Below are 15,629 nucleotides of genomic sequence, written 5' to 3'. Positions count from 1 at the left end.
TACCGCCCAATAGCCGAAGCTCTCTGGGCAGTTCACAAAAATTAAAACCACAATAAAACAACCAACAGGTTAAAAGCACAATTACAAAATACAGTATAAAAAGCACAACCAGGATTAAAACCACGCAGCAAAATTGATATAAGATTAAAATACAGAGTTAAAACAGTAAGATTTAAATTTGTTAAAATTAAGTGTTAAAATATTGAGAGAATAAAAAGGTCTTCAACTGGCGACGAAAGCAGTACAGTGTAGGCGCCAGGCGGACCTCTCTGGGGAGCTCATTCCACAACCGGGGTGCCACAGCGGAGAAAGCCCTGTGGCTTTCTGTATCTTCAATTGATACAGATACAATTCTGTATCTTCAATTGATACAGAATTGCAACTGGATCCCTCCACGTGAGAATGGGCTGTCAGAGATATAACGCCACAAGCAGAATTTTGGTACTGCCTCGAGCAGCTTTTCCCAACCCAGTCCGCTGTAGATGTGTTGGACTACAACACCCATCAGCCGAAGCCGGCATGGTCCAGGTTGGGGAAGGTTGCCTCAGATCATCTCAAATGCCATGCTTCTCGGTGGAATCACGCTCAGCAAGTGCACCGTAGCAATGGCATTTGTTATGACCTAGTGCAGTATTCAGATCTCCTGGAGGGAATCTACACGTCGTACTGAAGGCGCACCCGAAAGCGCGTGTGTAGATCCTTCCCTGGAAGAGGCGCAGGAAGAGGCGGAGAAGGAGGTGGCTGGGGAATCCGGCCGCGTCCTTGCCGCTGCTGCCGCCGCCGCCGCCCACCACCTCCCCGCCGGCCTCCTGCTGCCGGCGAAAGAACCTCTGCTGACCTCAGCTGGCTACTCACAGTGAGGAGGGAAGAAGCTGAGATGGGTTCTGGCAGCAGGAGGCCGGCGGGGAGGTGGTGGGCGGCAGCGGCAAGGACGCGGCCAGATACCCCAGCCGCCTCCTTCTCTGCCTCTTCCTGCACCTCTTCCAGCAGGATCTACACACACGAGCTTTCGGGTCGCTCTGAAGGCGCTTGCGTGCGCCTTCAGTACGCTGTGTAGATTCTGACTTTACACTGTTGGTTTTGCCCTACCCTGTGCCTGTTTACACTTCCCTGTGCCTGTTTGCATTCTCCTTCCCTCTTTATTGTTTACTACAACTTATTAGATTGTAAGCCTATGCGGCAGGGTCTTGCTATTTACTGTGTTATCTGTACAGCACCATGTACATTGATGGTGCTATATAAATAAATAATAATAATAAATAATAATAATAATAATAATAATAATAATAATAATAATAAAGGCTCAGCTGCATTATGAACTGAGCATTTGGGATCCTTCCAGAAAGAATTCTCCAGCTCAGAATTTCAAGTGAGGCTCTGCACATACACAGTTAGCAGAGCAGGAGCCCAGAGCGAGCTGCTGCGTAGTCATATAGAGGCAGATGTTCTTTAACTTTATCCCCTTACCCTCAACGAAGCTCCCACAGATTGCTGTGAAACTAGAGGAACTTTTTTTTAATGGGCCTGCCATTTACAGAACGATAGCAATGCTGGGTGAGCAAATAAATCGAGGCAGGTGGTGGAATGTATCTATTCTTTATATATTTACTACCAATATAGTGTAGTAAAATCTCTAAGCGTACATATAACTGTAAATATCCAAGAAGTGGTGTTGCAACGCCCACAATCTCTGTAATTTCAATCATCCATGCAGCACAAAATCAAATTACAGTTCCTGGTAGCAAGACAACTATGCACATGGCTGCAGCAGAACCAGTGCATGTGCACGGGCGTTATGGGCAAAGAGCAAACGCTAGGAAAAAGAGCAAGGTTTTTTTCCTGCATTCTCCCTGGGAAAGCTTGTAAATACTGAGTCAATTCTGAATCAAACGGAAAGGTTGTTATTGTTATTATTAATGATAACAATTTAATTTCTTTAGCGCCCAATAGCTGAAGCTCTCTGGGCACACACAATTCACAAAAAATACAAACCGCAACGCTACAGCCCATTGCAAAGTAACCATGTTATGATAAACACATAGTCTAAAAAAATGTAATATACAAAATTACTCATGCAAAGTTATCAAGTGCATAAACAGCGCATAAACTATGGAATTCACTACCACAAGATGTAGTGATGGCCACCAGTTTGGGTGGCTTTAAAAGGGGGTTGGATAAATTCCTGGAGGAGGAGAAGGCTATCAATGGCTATGAGTCCTGATGGCTAGGTGCTACCTCCAGTATCCGAGGCAGTAAGCCTATATACACCAGTTGCTGGGGAACATGGGTGCTAGAGTGCTGCTGCATCCATGTCCTGCTTGTGGGTTCCTGGTCGACCGCTGGTTGGCCACTGTGTGAACTAGATGTTGGACTAGATGATCCAGTGGGGCTCTTCTTACGTTCTTATGTCCTTAAGTGGCATTGCTCGCACGGCTGAACCCATCCCATAGTTACAGACTTTTCCCCCTCCGCAGGCCTCAGTGTCTGGTTCTCTCAGGCCCACCCAACTTCCGCCCGGCCCTGGTGGATTTTGTCGGCGCCTTCACTAAGAACGTCAGCCTCATGATATGTGGGAACGTGGCTGAGGTGAGTGGATGTGGCCAGAGTGGGCTGGTATTTATTATTCTTACCTGGTGCATCATACAAATTGGTCCTGCTTGTCAAGGCTCAGTTGCATTACGAATCGAGCATTACGACTCGTTCCAGAAGGGATTCTCCAGCTCAGAATGTCAAGTGAGGCTCTGCGCGTGCACAGTCAGCAGAGCAGGAGCCCAGAGTGAGCTGCTTCGTCGTCATACGGGCAGATGTTCTTTAACTTTATCCCCTTACCTTCAACGAAGCTCCCACGGATTGCTGTGAAACTAGATTAGACAGGGTGGGAGGGAAGGTAACCTGAGCAGCTGGGGTTCTGCCGTTTTAACGGACCCCCCCCCCCCTTTTACACCCCAGGTTCAAGACTCGACATGTGCCGAGAACTACGACGAGCAGCTCCAGTGGCTAGCCGCGCGCAAGATCCGCTCTTTCTACAACTTCATCACTACCGGGGATCTCAGATCTGGGACTCGAAGCCTTATGCAGGTAGCCCATGTGCAGAGCTGGATACAGTTGTGGCCACGTTAGGAAGACGCATTAATTCTTGGGGAGGGCAGCAAAAGCAGAGTCAGAGACCCCGTTCAGAAGACACCTGAAACCATGGCTCGAACCACGGTGGTTAAGACAGAAAGCCGGGCCGTGTTCAGAAGACACCTGAAGCCATGGGTTGAACCACGGTGAATAAAGGGGAAAGCCTTATTCACCATGGTTAAAGCCATGGTTTAAGGTGCCTTCTGAGCCTCGTGTGGCGCAGAGCGGTAAAGCAGCAGTTTCTGCAGCTGAAACTCTCCCCACGGCCTGAGTTCGATCCCAGCGGAAGCTGGTTTCAGGCAGCCGGCTTGGGTCGACTCAGCCTTCCATCCTCCTGAGGTTGGTAAAATGAGTACCCAGTGAGCTGGGGGAAAGGTAATAACGGCCAGGGAAGGCAACGGCAAACCACCCCGCTATAAGGCCTGCCAAGAAAACGTCAGCGAAAGCTGGCATCCCTCCAAGAGTCAGTAATGACTCAGTGCTTGCACGAGAGGTTCCTTTCCTTCCTTCTGAATGGGAGCAGAGGGTGTTAAGTGGAGAACGTGGCCTGGGATTCCCTGTGCGCATGTGAACTCTGGGCTGCAGGCACTCTTCCCGCACAGGGCCTGCTCAGGTCGGAGATGGTGCCTGCAGTTTGGGATTTTGCCAAATGCCAAGCCAAGATGGTAGCATTGGCTCTTGGTTCCTGAACTTCTTATTTTTTGTTGTTGTCAATAACAGTTTATTAGATTTTTAAAAACAAGAATTCAGTAGTGTACCAATGCTAAACCCTTCCCTTATCCAGCCCTTATTCCTTCCCCTTTAGTTTTGCTCTTCCCCTCTTAACATTGCCCTGTATTTCAAGAGTAAAGATTTCATGTATATAAGTAAAACAATTAACCCCAAATTGGATAAATCAGTAGTTATGTAGAAATAAAAAGAAATGGTTTTGCGTCTCTTTGCAGGTTTTGCAGTGGATCACACTACTCTGTATATAATACAGCAGAATTCCCCCCCCCCCCATTTTAATTGGAATTTATTTTCTTTTAGTAACTTGGTATAATACAGGGGTGGCAAATATGCAGACCGTGGGAAGCTTGCAGCCCCTGCTGTGCTGCTGAGTAGCCCCCGCTATCCCCACAATGGGTGGTGGTGGAATGAGTGGCTATAGAGTGCCATGCGGGTCAAATTTAGCTTCAAAGCAAACTAAATTTGGCTGAGTAAGCACTCGGTAGAGCTAACATGACTGTTATTCCAGGGCACCCTGTGAAGTGCAGCCCACAGGGAGGAGATTAAAAATACCCCCCATCCCCCACGTGTAATATACCTCTTTATGGGCAGCTAAAGTCAATAGATTTTGAATACAGTTGTATATATTTGGAGTTTTATTTGATTTCCTGTGTCGTAGAATAATACGCTTAGCCGTGAGTGTGGCCTTACCAAACAATGCAGCCTGCACCTCTGCCAAGTCCCAGTTGCCCGGAATGTATCGCACTAAGGCACGGGCATCTTTTACCCTGAGTGGGGTTTCCAGAACCATGTCGATCCTGCCTAGGATCTCAAGCCAGGAAGGCGTAACTATTGGCCATCTCCATAACATATGTATTAAATAATGGTTTCTGACCGGGGGACCTGGCCAATGCCATCCCTGCCATCCTCTGGCACTGCCCATTCTTGGTTGATACCTTGATGCCCGGCCTCATTGTGTGCTACACGGAACAAACCAGTGTGAAGCTCAAGCCAACCTGGAAGCATCTGTCCTGGAAGTCCTGTCTTCTGACCCAAGATGGGTGGGTGTGGGTTGTGGGGATGAGGAAAATACACTCTACGTGTCTCAGGGAGGGGCTGTAGCTTATTGGTTGAAGACATCCTTGGCATGATTTCACCAGGAGCTGCCGGGGCTCGAACTGGGCATAGGTGTACGCAAGGAGTGTGCCTGGTGTGCCCAGGCACACCCTAGTGCCTTGAGTAATAAGCATCAAATTGAGGGGGCCATTGAGTAGGGATCCAGAGGAGGATCCAGACACAGTGGGAATGGTTCTCTGGCTGCTCTGCCACTGCACTGAAGAACTGCTGCCCCTGAGAGAGCCTTTCCATCTTTTGTATCTACAGGACTCCTGTAGCTTTAACTGTTATGATGAAGAGGGAATTTCAACAGGTCCTGCATGCATAACAATGACACCTGCCGAAATTCACTTTTCAATACAACTGTTAAAGATACAGGAGCCCTGTCCTCCTTTTCATATGATCACCCTAGGGATACCCCCTCCCATCAGAAATATCCCAGGCCTCTAAACCTGACTTTATTATTTTGCCTCTCTTGGCCTCAAATCTTCATAGGCCCTGTCATTCTTCTTTACTTAACGCTAGATGCCGTGGCATTCAAAACTCATTTCAAGGTGGACCTCTGGCTCAGATTAAGCCCTGAGATTATTCCATCCCTGCTGGTCATTGTACCAGCAGGGATGGTACAATGTAGCTTTAAGAACTGGTGCCTGAGCTTACATTTTTCCTCCTCCCTCCCCATCTCCTCATGTGTCGTGTCTTTTATATTATAAGCCTATGGACAGGGACTGTCTTTGACTGGTATTTTCAAGCCACTCTGAAAACTGGGAACCCTTCTGGCTAAAGAGCAGGGTAAAAATGCTCCAAAGAAAAGAATAAAATAAATATACATATATGGATGCACATGGCCACCTGGTTATTGGGGCACATTTGAAATACTGGCCTCTAGTGGCAAGAACAAGTATTGGTGCCTTGATTCATCTTCCTCAAAGCATCTTTTCTATCTTGGCGACAAGCTAACGGCAGCCTCTCTCTGCAGGTCTCGGGCCTGGGACGCCTCAAACCCAACACCGTGGTCCTGGGTTACAAGCAGAATTGGCAGACTGACTCTCCCCACAATCTGGAGAATTACGTGGGCATAATACAGTAAGGACTGCGTGTGGGACAGAGAGATGTTAGACAGGGGAGTAAGGGTGGGCGAAACGGTCTCAACCGGGTTAGAGTGACCGTATGGAAAGGAGGACAGGGCTCCTGGATCTTTAACAGTTGCATAGAAAAGGGAATTTCAGCAGGTGTCATTTGTATCCATGCAGCACCTGGTGAAATTCCCTCTTCATCACAACAGTCACAGCTGCAGGAGCCCTGCCCTGTTTTGTTTCTGGTCAAGAGGGCAGGGCTCCTGCAGCTTTGACTGTTGTGATGAAGAGGGGATTTCACTAGGTGCTGCATGTATAGAAGTGACACCTGCTGAAATTCCCTTTTCTATGCAACTGTTAAGGATACAGGAGCCCTGTCCGCCTTTCCATAGGGTCACCCTAGAGGAGAGCATTCCAGAGGTGGTTGCCACAACTGGGAAGACCACTGTCATCACTTTCCTTGTTTCAGAAGGGCATCCAGAAGTGAGACTCCCATGACATGGATAGATTCATACCTTTTCCCGTGGTCCCCCTCACCGGGTTTGGACAGAGATGATGGAGGCTGCTGGAAAAGTCAGTTTTAACCTTTAAGGCTGGCGGGCTCTCCGATCCACGTCGCATGCCAAGGCCTCCACAGAAGATGTTTTTCCCCCCTTGTCCTTTGTAGCACAAGTCCTGGTTAGTTTGTTAAAAAGTACTTGAGCTTAAACCTCTTACAAGGGAAAAGCCACAATAGCAACCCAAGAGTCTGGTAGCTGCATAAAGACTAACAGACATAAAGCCGGATGATTCCACAAGATGCAGGTGGGCTAGAGGACACTTTGGCCAAAGGTGTGATGTGGTCATCGCTCTTTGGAAACCTTTTCCCTCTGCACAGTGGCCCTGCTTCCTGTAAAGAACTCACTGGATGGAAGACACTCTGCACATGTTCAGAGACACATTCTAGTTACCTCATTAAGTAGGAAAAGAGCTCTCTGGCAACTAGGTCCATTTCTTGCATCTGATGAAGTAGGCCGGCAAAAGCTTATGCCCGAATAAATGCGTTCGTCTTTAAGGTGCCACCAAACTCCTGGTTGCTTTTGCTGCAGTAGACTTACACAGCCACTCTTTGGAAGATTTCAGGATCAATTTGGAGGGCGTGGACAAACTCTGAATGTTAACCTTCGCGGATCTTCCTTTCCCCCCTTTGCAGTGACTCTTTTGACTTGAGCGCTGGAGTCTGTGTGCTCCGGATGCGTGATGGCCTGGATGTGTCACGGACGGTGAAGGCCCAAGGTGGGTGTGTCCAGCGAAGGGGCCGGGGGAGCAGGAATGCCGGAAGCTATGCCTCTATCAGGCTCTAGTTTATATTTATTTTATTTATTTATATTGTTTATTTATTCCATTTCTGTAACGCCCAATACTCCAGACTCTCTGGGCAATTCACAACAATCCACACACACGCACAAAATTCAAAACTACAACATTATAAACATAATAAGACAGCATTATAATAAGACATGGTCTAAAAATATTTGAGGTACAAAATGTAAAGCAATTAAATAGCTAAAAACAATTCCAGTACACAGTTTCAATAACAGGCCTGTTCAAGACGGTCGGCATACGTGCCCCATCATGTGCCTTCAAATGCCTGGGCATAGAAGGCAGTTTTAACCTGGCGCCAAAAAAGATGACAGCGTTTCTCAGTGGGAAGCTCACAGTCAGGGGGCCACCACGGAGGAGGCCCTCTCCTTTGTCGCCATCTTCCGAGCCTTGTTTAGAGGCGGCACTCACAGAAAGGTCCCTGATGTTGATCGTAGTGTCCAGGTAGGTTCAAGTTTGAAAGAAGGGAGTGGGTACCCACAGAGCTGCGGACAAAAATGGCTAAGGATTTCAGAAAGATGTGACCTGGATGCAGAAACTTGATATATAATATATATTTTTCACACATACACAAAAAACACAGCCCTGACTAACGCTCTCTTCCTCTTTCTCCAATAGTGAACTTGGGCTTTGATGACTCGGAGGCGACTCTGAACCGGGACAAGCAGAAGCGTAAGTTCGAGGCCTCGAGGGTGGGCTGAAATAGGTAACAAGGCTTAGCTCAGCCTTTCTCAAACTGCTGCCATCCAAATGTTTCGGACTACAACTCTCAGCCTCCCTACCCATAGGCCTTGGAGTCTGGGGTGATGGGAATTGTAGTCCAAAACATTTGGAGAGTGTCAGGTTGCAGAAGGCTGGTTTAGCGGATGAGTTGAAGGGACTGGAGTGGATGAAACCATCGCCACTAGATGCCCACCCCACCCCGAGGGCTCACGGACTGTTTCCTTACTCAGACTGAATAGGGATTTGACGGCTGTTGCAGGTTCAGATCTAAGGAGCTTCAACCATGAGGACTAGAAGCTTGAAACTGATCTGAGAATCATTGCAAAGACTCGTTGTTTACTCTTTTCCATAGGTGACACCTTCAAAGTAGTTGGCGCTGACACGCATCTGGAGACTGTGTTCCAGGGCAAGCAGAAGAAGAAAAACATTGACATCTATTGGCTCTTTGATGATGGCGGTGCGTGCCTTTCCTTCCTCAACTGAAGCTAGCGCCCTCTAGAGGATAGGAGGCCTTGCATCCTATTTCCCTCTGGGCAGGGGTTGATAGCCTCCCCACAGCACTAAGAAAAAACGTGTGTGTCTGTCTGTGTGTGTGTGTGTGTGTGTGTGTGCGTGTGATGTAGCTATTTTTATTTTTATTTTTTTATTGGATTGATTGATTACCTGCTTTCCTATCAGAAAAAAATGGCACTCAAGGTGCCATCGCTTCTCTTACCAAATTGAAAAGCCACATTTCGGGGTTAGGGCTGTGACGCGAAATGGGTGCGCCCCTCTGTCTCTCTCTCGTGAGAGCCCTCTGTGCCTGGCAGTAGGGTCGTCACTCAAAATGGCCACAAGAGGGGACAACCCAACCCTCAAATGCTGTTTCCACGTTTGGAGCCAGCTCCTGTGACGTCTTTCTCCTCTCCCCGCAGGGCTGACGCTCCTCATACCCTACCTCCTCACCCGCCGGAAACGCTGGAGCCGCTGCAAGGTCCGGGTCTTCCTCAACGGGCAGATGACCAATGCAGAAGAGCACAGAGAAGAGTAAGAGGAGCTGGGGGTGGTGGTAGCTGAAGACCAGACGCTGAGGCTCCTGGGAGCGGGCCGGAAGCTTCCTTGGAAGCTCAGCAGGGGTTGCTCAGGAAGATCCGAAGTGGGGAGGTGTCGCCCTGAAAGGCAGCACTTGGCCTCTGCTGCTGGGTGCCCCCAGGCACCACGCAGACCCAGAGAGAGCATTTGGGCGTCTTCTTGGCCACTCGGAGCGAAGCCTCCAACCATCAAGCGGAATGGCCATCAGGGAAGAAGGGAAAGGGCTGTAGCTCAGTGGCAGAGCACCTGCCTGGCATGCCGAAAGTCCCAGGTTCGATTCCCGGCATTGCCAGACAGGTCTGGGAAAGGCTCCTGTCTTGAGGTTACAGGGGGGGCGGGGAATCTACACGTTGTACTGAAGGCGCATGCATGCGCCCCCAGTACGCCCCCAAAACGATGGTGTAGATTCTGCCTACCTGCAGCCCAGAAGAGACAGAGGAGGCGGCGGCTGGGGAATCTGGCCGCGTCCTTGCCGCCGCCGCCACCGGCCTCCTGCTGCCGGGATAAGAGCAACCTGGGTCACTCTTATCCCGGCAGCAGGAGGCCGGCGGGGAGGAGGCGGCGGCAAGGACGCGGCTGGATTCCCCAGCCTCCTCCTCCTCCATCTCCATCGTTTGGGGGGCATACTGGGGGCGCATGCATGCACCTTCAGTACAACGTGTAGATTCCCTCTAGGGAGTCTCTATAGACGGATCATCCTGAGCTAAATAGACCAGTGGTCTGCTGCCCAATATAAGGCCCGGTGCATGGTCTTATATTCGTATTGAGAAGGGCTGGTAGGGAGCTGCAGTCCACCAGCGTCATCGGGAAGACCACACATTCCCCACGCCTGACCTAGAGGGACCTCAGACCACACATTCCCCACGCCTGATCTAGAGGGACCTCTGGGACGTTTCTTTTACGATACAACTGCAGTACAGAGGAGTAATCGTTTGCTTAATTAATTCAGTAACAATCAGCTGTGTTTCCCCCCACAACCTATTCCCTGAATGGTTGGCAACCAGAGAAACTTTGGGCCAGTGTGGTGTAGTGGCTAAAGTGTCGGGCTGGGAGCTGGGAGATCCGAGTTCTAGTCCCCACTCGGCCATGGAAACCCACTGGGTGACTCTGGGCCAGTCACAGACTCTCAGCCCAACCTACCTCACAGGGTTGTTGCTGTGAGGATGAAATGGAGAGGAGGAGTATTATGTATGCTGCCATGGGTTCCTTGGAGGAAAAAAGGCAGGATATAGAATCATAGAATCATAGAACAGCAGAGTTGGAAGGGGCTGACAAGGCCATCGAGTCCAACCCCCTGCTCAATGCCGGAATAAATAAAACTTTTGTCACTCTCCTTCAATCTCTTTCTCCTTACCTTTGACCCCCAGGATCCAGTTTTTGCTGAGCAAATTCCGCCTGGGCTTCAGCGAGGTCGTGGTGCTGCCTGAAATCATGTGGAAGCCAGAGGAGACGAGGTGAGCGTCTTGTGCCCTTTCCCCTTTCATCACCCGCTCCCTGAGATCATGCTCCTCCAATCCCAGGTCCCCCCATCCCAAACAGAAACTCCTTTTCTCTTCCTCTCCCTCTCCCACATTGGGCGGCTATTTGAAACCTGCAGCTGCGGTCCAGCTTGCTGTTCTGTGCACAGAATGTTCAAACAGCAGCCTTTCCCAACCCGGCGCACTCCAGATGGGTAGGACTACAAATCCCATCTTGCTGGCTGGGGATGATGGGAGTTGTAGTACAACACACCTGGGTGTGTGTGCCAGTTTGGAGAAGGCTGGGATAGGGGGAGAGGATTGGCCAGTGACCCGCAGATGTCGTTGGCAGCCGTTAGCTCCGCATTGAGAGTCCCCCCCCCTTACTGCTGGGGAACAGAGGGATTTTTGAAGGGCTCGATTCTTAGGTGAAAATCCAAAGGTTCCCTCAAATGCCACCCATTACTTCCTCCTGGTGGTGTCCATGGGTGATTTAACAGGCTTGCACGCCACGCAGGTCTTTCCTTCTACACCGTGCAGACATTTCCCAGCATCTGCTGCCTGAGGCGGCTGGTTCACTTTGCCTAATGGCAGGGCCGGCGCTGCTATGTTTGGGGGCCCTCCTGCTCACTGGCTGGGGGCCTGGGCATCTGGCCTTAAAGTCCTGCCCTGACACCACCCCACTGCTTTCCCCCGGCCTCTCCGTTTCCTGACAGCAGCCCTTTATCGAGCCACTTCATGAGAAGATGGAGAGAAAAACATTCGGGATTAAAGGCATCGGGGACATTAAAGGCATCGCTGGCGAGCTTTTCAAAGTTATCCACTGCAAATTCCTACATTTTGGAAACAATCAGTTTGGCTTTCCTTTCTTTGGGGGCTGGGCAGATGCGTCGCAAAATAGTTCCACGGATGGGGGCCCTGGGACTGTCCTTTCCACTTCATCCTATAACCTCTTGCCAGGTTCAACCCCTCCCTCCAAATTCCCCATGTCGCTCCACTCCCCCTTTCCAGCTTGACTTTTTTTTTTTTTAATCTCCCTCTCCTGTGGCAGTCGCAAAGAATTTGAGGATCTCATAGCCCCGTATCGGCTCAACGAAGGCCAGAAAGGGCTAGAAGCCCTGGAAGGGATGAAAAAGGAAGCGCCCTGGAAGGTCTCCGACGAAGACCTCAGGGTCTACAAGAAGAAGGTAAGATGTGTTGTGAGTAGGGGTGTGCACGGACCCCCCGATCCGCCCCGCGGGCCGATCCGAAAATTTCGGATCGGCCCGCTCTGCTCCGCGCCGCTCCGCCCATAGTCCGCTCCTCTTCGCTGCGGAGCTCCGGCTCCGAATCGGAGCTCCGCAGTGGAGGGGAGTGGCGCCAGGTAAGGCCCCCTTCCCTCCTCTCCCTTACCTGCAGAGACCAAGGGGGAGGGGGGGCCTTAGCTGTGTCCGTCCGCAGTCCCTCGGCTTCTTCAATTGAGCCCGTGGCTGAACCAGGAAATCTGGGCCACAAGTGTGGCCTAGACTTCCTGGTTGAGCCGTGGGCTCAATTGAAGAAGCTGAGGGACCGCAGACGGATGCAGGTAAGGGAGAGGAGGGAGGGGGGGTTTACCAGGCCCTGCCGCTGTCGCTGCACGGGCGACAGCGACAGCGGCAGGGCCCGGTAAACCCCACTTACCTTTCTGGCGGAGCTCCGGATCGAGGCGAAGGATCCACCTTCACCTTGATCCTCTTTGCAACGCTCCGCCGGCCCCCCCAATCCTCTTCGCCTCCGCCTTAAGGGTAGGCGAAGCCCCCCGCTCCGCTCCTGCTTCTCCGGTTCGAGGAGAAGCGGAGCACATCCCTAGTTGTGAGTCCTCTTTGCATCTGGAGGGCCGGATGGTACCAGCACTACTGGATTAAAGATTTTCAAAGGAGAGGCTTCTGCTCTGGCGGGGTGGCCGGCATTACAGAGGACAGTCCTCTGTGTGAAGGTGTCCTCTGTTTGGTGGGCTGTCTAGTCAAAGAACCATAATGAGAGAAACAAGCGGGGCCTCTCAGTTACCCATCCACAGAAAGCAGACTGAGCACCCAGGCACTCCGGTCACTTGCCCTGCCTTCCTCCCTAAATAATAGTTATTATTCACTTATATGTTTGCAAATGCAAATATTCTGCCGGTGCGTGTCCTCTTTCAGTGATGCATAAGTGGCCACCCTGCACTGCGGCCCATTTGCTTCTCAGCCTCTTGAACTTGAAAACAGCCACTGTAGAGATGAAAGTGACCTGCACCACCATTAACAACACAAGACTTGTATGACTAATTGAAGAGATTAATCGAATTAAAGCGAGTTTTGATTGACAACAGAGGTGCCCTGATTAAATGGGCAGATTTTTTAAAAAAACATTTTCAGTTGTGTTCATTGTTTTCATTCCAATGACTTATAAAAACTGTGAAGGGCACCAGTGCCCTACATCTCCTCCTTTGTTAATATAGTAGTCTTCTCCAACCTGATATTACAACTCCCATCATGGCTGTGGATGATAGTTGCCAGGTCACAGCCTGGCAAATGTACCCATGTACATCTTTTAAGATTCACTGATGAACTGAGGAGGCGGGAGACTTCAGGGTGTCTAAACACGCACACACGTTCTCTGGGTTGGGTGCAGGCACCCTTACTACTGATAGTTGCGGGGGGGGGCTGGAGTAGAAATGGTGGGTGTGGCAAACTCACTCCGATGCCAAGGATTAAGGAGTCTCGTGGGTTGAAAGGGAAGCAAGCTAAGGCGTCTCTCTTCCTTGTTTTCCAACGTGCCCTCTTCAGTCTGAACAGCACATGCGCCTCCATGAGATACTACAGGATCACTCCCGCAACGCAGCTCTGATTGTCATGTGAGTCACTCCCCCTTCTAAGAGTTTGGTATCCTTGGGGTGGGTGGGTGGGTGGTTCCTTATTTAAACCCCCCCCCCCCACGATTCTCCATTCTTCCTCCTTTCTGAAATAAGTTCTATGCCAGTGTGGAGGTGGACAGGCTATGTGTATGCAGCTACAGACTGCGCAGGAAACGTGGCTTTCGCCATAGGAGGGACCTGTAGTGCTTGCAGGCCTGCAGCATCCTCCCCCTTGGGCCAGATTTGGCTTAGAGCTGCCAGCTGCTGATTCCTATTACTCTGAAGGGTGTGAGTCAAGAACAGAGTTGCCCTGTGCTGTTATGGTTAGGGGCGTGGGTGTTCCCGTTCTACAGATGCACAGATTTAATTTATTTATTTATTACATTTTTATACTACCCATCAGCCAAAGCTCTCTGGGCAGCGCACAATTAAAAACTATAACATACAAGTATAAATTTAAAACATTACAAGTTTAAAAGGCAACATTAAAGACCAGGGAAAGCCTGTGTAAAAAGGTATGTCTTCAGGAGACGTTTAAAAGATACTGTTTTCCACCTCCTGAACTGCACAAGGGAGGGTGCCGCCATAGAGATATTTCAGTATGGGATGCAAAATTCAACATTTGGGGTTGGGAGACAGACACACGTTTTCTAAACACAAGTTTCCTGCCTTTAAGGCCCTATCAGTAGGCTTGCAAATGCGCATCTTAAAAGCTGTGCGGTGTGTGTTGGATCCCAGTTCCAAAGGACAGGGACTTCAGGGCCTTCAGCCCAGGATTGCACAACCAGTGAGCCACATAAGGCCACGGTCCCCTCTTGGGGTGGCCTGCAGAGCCACGGGTCCCTGCTGGCTTTGTCTCACAGCCAAGCTGATCAGCGGGATGGTTGTGGGGGAAATGCTTTCTCAGTGCTGTTAGCAGCAGTGTCGAGACAGCTGGATGGCTTTAAAAGGGGGTTGGCTAAATGCCCAGAGAAGGCTATCAATGGCTACTAGCCCTGACGGTTATGTGCTACCTCCAGTATCCGAGGCAATAAGCCTGTGTGCACCAGTTGCTGGGGAACATGGGCGGGAGGGTGCTGTTGCACCATGTCCTGCTTGTTCATCCCTGGCCGATGGCTGGTTGGCCACTGTGTGAACAGAGTGCTGGGCTAGATGGACCCTCGGTCTGCTCCAGCAGGGCTCGTCTTACGTTCTTAACTTGCTTGAAACTGCTGATCGTTGGGAGAAGCACTCCCCAGAACTTTCCGGCAGGGAGGTTTAAACCTCTCCCTACTTACACCTTGAGCAGTGTGTGTGTCTGTCAGAGAGGACGGGGAGTGTGTGCGTGTGTTACTTGCACGTGCGCCTATATGCAGCCCCTGGCACCTCATCCAAAGTGGGATGCAGCCGAAAAAGTTGTGCAGCCTCTGCTTCATACCCTCACCCTTCCCCGGCAGAAGCAGAATACTTTATGCAAGCGCATGCACATATATGTCAATAAACCTGATAAGAGCCCAAATTCCCTCAAGGCAGGATTTTGAATGCTAAAAAGGAGAGGTGGGGAAGATGTAGCTCCCCGCCCACCCCCGGCCTTAATTGCAGATGCCCACTGCATTTGTGGCAGCAGCAAGAGAATCCTCCATTTGTCACCAAACTCTGGCGGCCTAAAAGAGCTGAATTTCACTTCAAAGCCTTGTCCTTTCACTGCTGCCGCCAAAATCCAGCAGCCGGGGGAACTGAAACTAGTCCCGGACGTCGTCCGCCCCTACCGTTTAGCAAAGCAGTCATGCAGTTAAAGCGCTCCGTGGATTCTGTAGGCACAGGCGAGTGCTGCCGACCCTCTCTCAAGAGCGTTTTCCCAATTGTCTCTCTCTCCCCGTTCATGCAGGAGCCTTCCTGTGGTACGGAAAGGGGCCTGTCCGAGCGCCCTCTACATGGCCTGGCTTGAGACCGTCTCCAAGGGCCTGCACCCACCCATGGCCTTCATCCGAGGTAACCAGGAGGATGCACTCACCCTCTACTGCCAGTAGAGGGCAGCGCTGCATCAGGGGCGCACAATGCAAGAGACTATGACGCAGCTGCATCATCATCATCATCATCATCATCATCAAATTATGACAGAAACATCTCAGCGGATCATAGAATCATAGAATAGCAGAGTTG

At 50.5% G+C, this 15,629-nt stretch overlaps 1 protein-coding gene across 1 annotated transcript in view; it reads left to right on the top strand.

The window, feature by feature from the left end:
- LOC134406498 (solute carrier family 12 member 3-like) overlaps positions 1 to 15,554 on the top strand; it is a 39,791-nt gene extending 24,237 nt beyond the window's left edge. Inside the window, exons 15-25 of the mRNA XM_063137950.1 lie at positions 2,475 to 2,586; positions 2,950 to 3,078; positions 5,927 to 6,033; positions 7,216 to 7,298; positions 8,004 to 8,057; positions 8,461 to 8,565; positions 9,023 to 9,134; positions 10,547 to 10,633; positions 11,688 to 11,823; positions 13,420 to 13,487; positions 15,355 to 15,554. Of these exons, the coding sequence (XP_062994020.1) occupies positions 2,475 to 2,586; positions 2,950 to 3,078; positions 5,927 to 6,033; positions 7,216 to 7,298; positions 8,004 to 8,057; positions 8,461 to 8,565; positions 9,023 to 9,134; positions 10,547 to 10,633; positions 11,688 to 11,823; positions 13,420 to 13,487; positions 15,355 to 15,496 (1,135 nt within the window). The 3' untranslated portion in view covers positions 15,497 to 15,554. The remainder of the gene's footprint in view (positions 1 to 2,474; positions 2,587 to 2,949; positions 3,079 to 5,926; positions 6,034 to 7,215; positions 7,299 to 8,003; positions 8,058 to 8,460; positions 8,566 to 9,022; positions 9,135 to 10,546; positions 10,634 to 11,687; positions 11,824 to 13,419; positions 13,488 to 15,354) is intronic.
- Positions 15,555 to 15,629: the final 75 nt, after the last annotated feature.

This window comes from Elgaria multicarinata, chromosome 11 (assembly GCF_023053635.1).
Source record: "Elgaria multicarinata webbii isolate HBS135686 ecotype San Diego chromosome 11, rElgMul1.1.pri, whole genome shotgun sequence".
Taxonomy (NCBI): Eukaryota; Metazoa; Chordata; class Lepidosauria; order Squamata; family Anguidae; genus Elgaria; species Elgaria multicarinata.
Note: the sequence above shows the minus strand (reverse complement) of the source record. Positions and strands in the feature narration are given on the sequence as shown.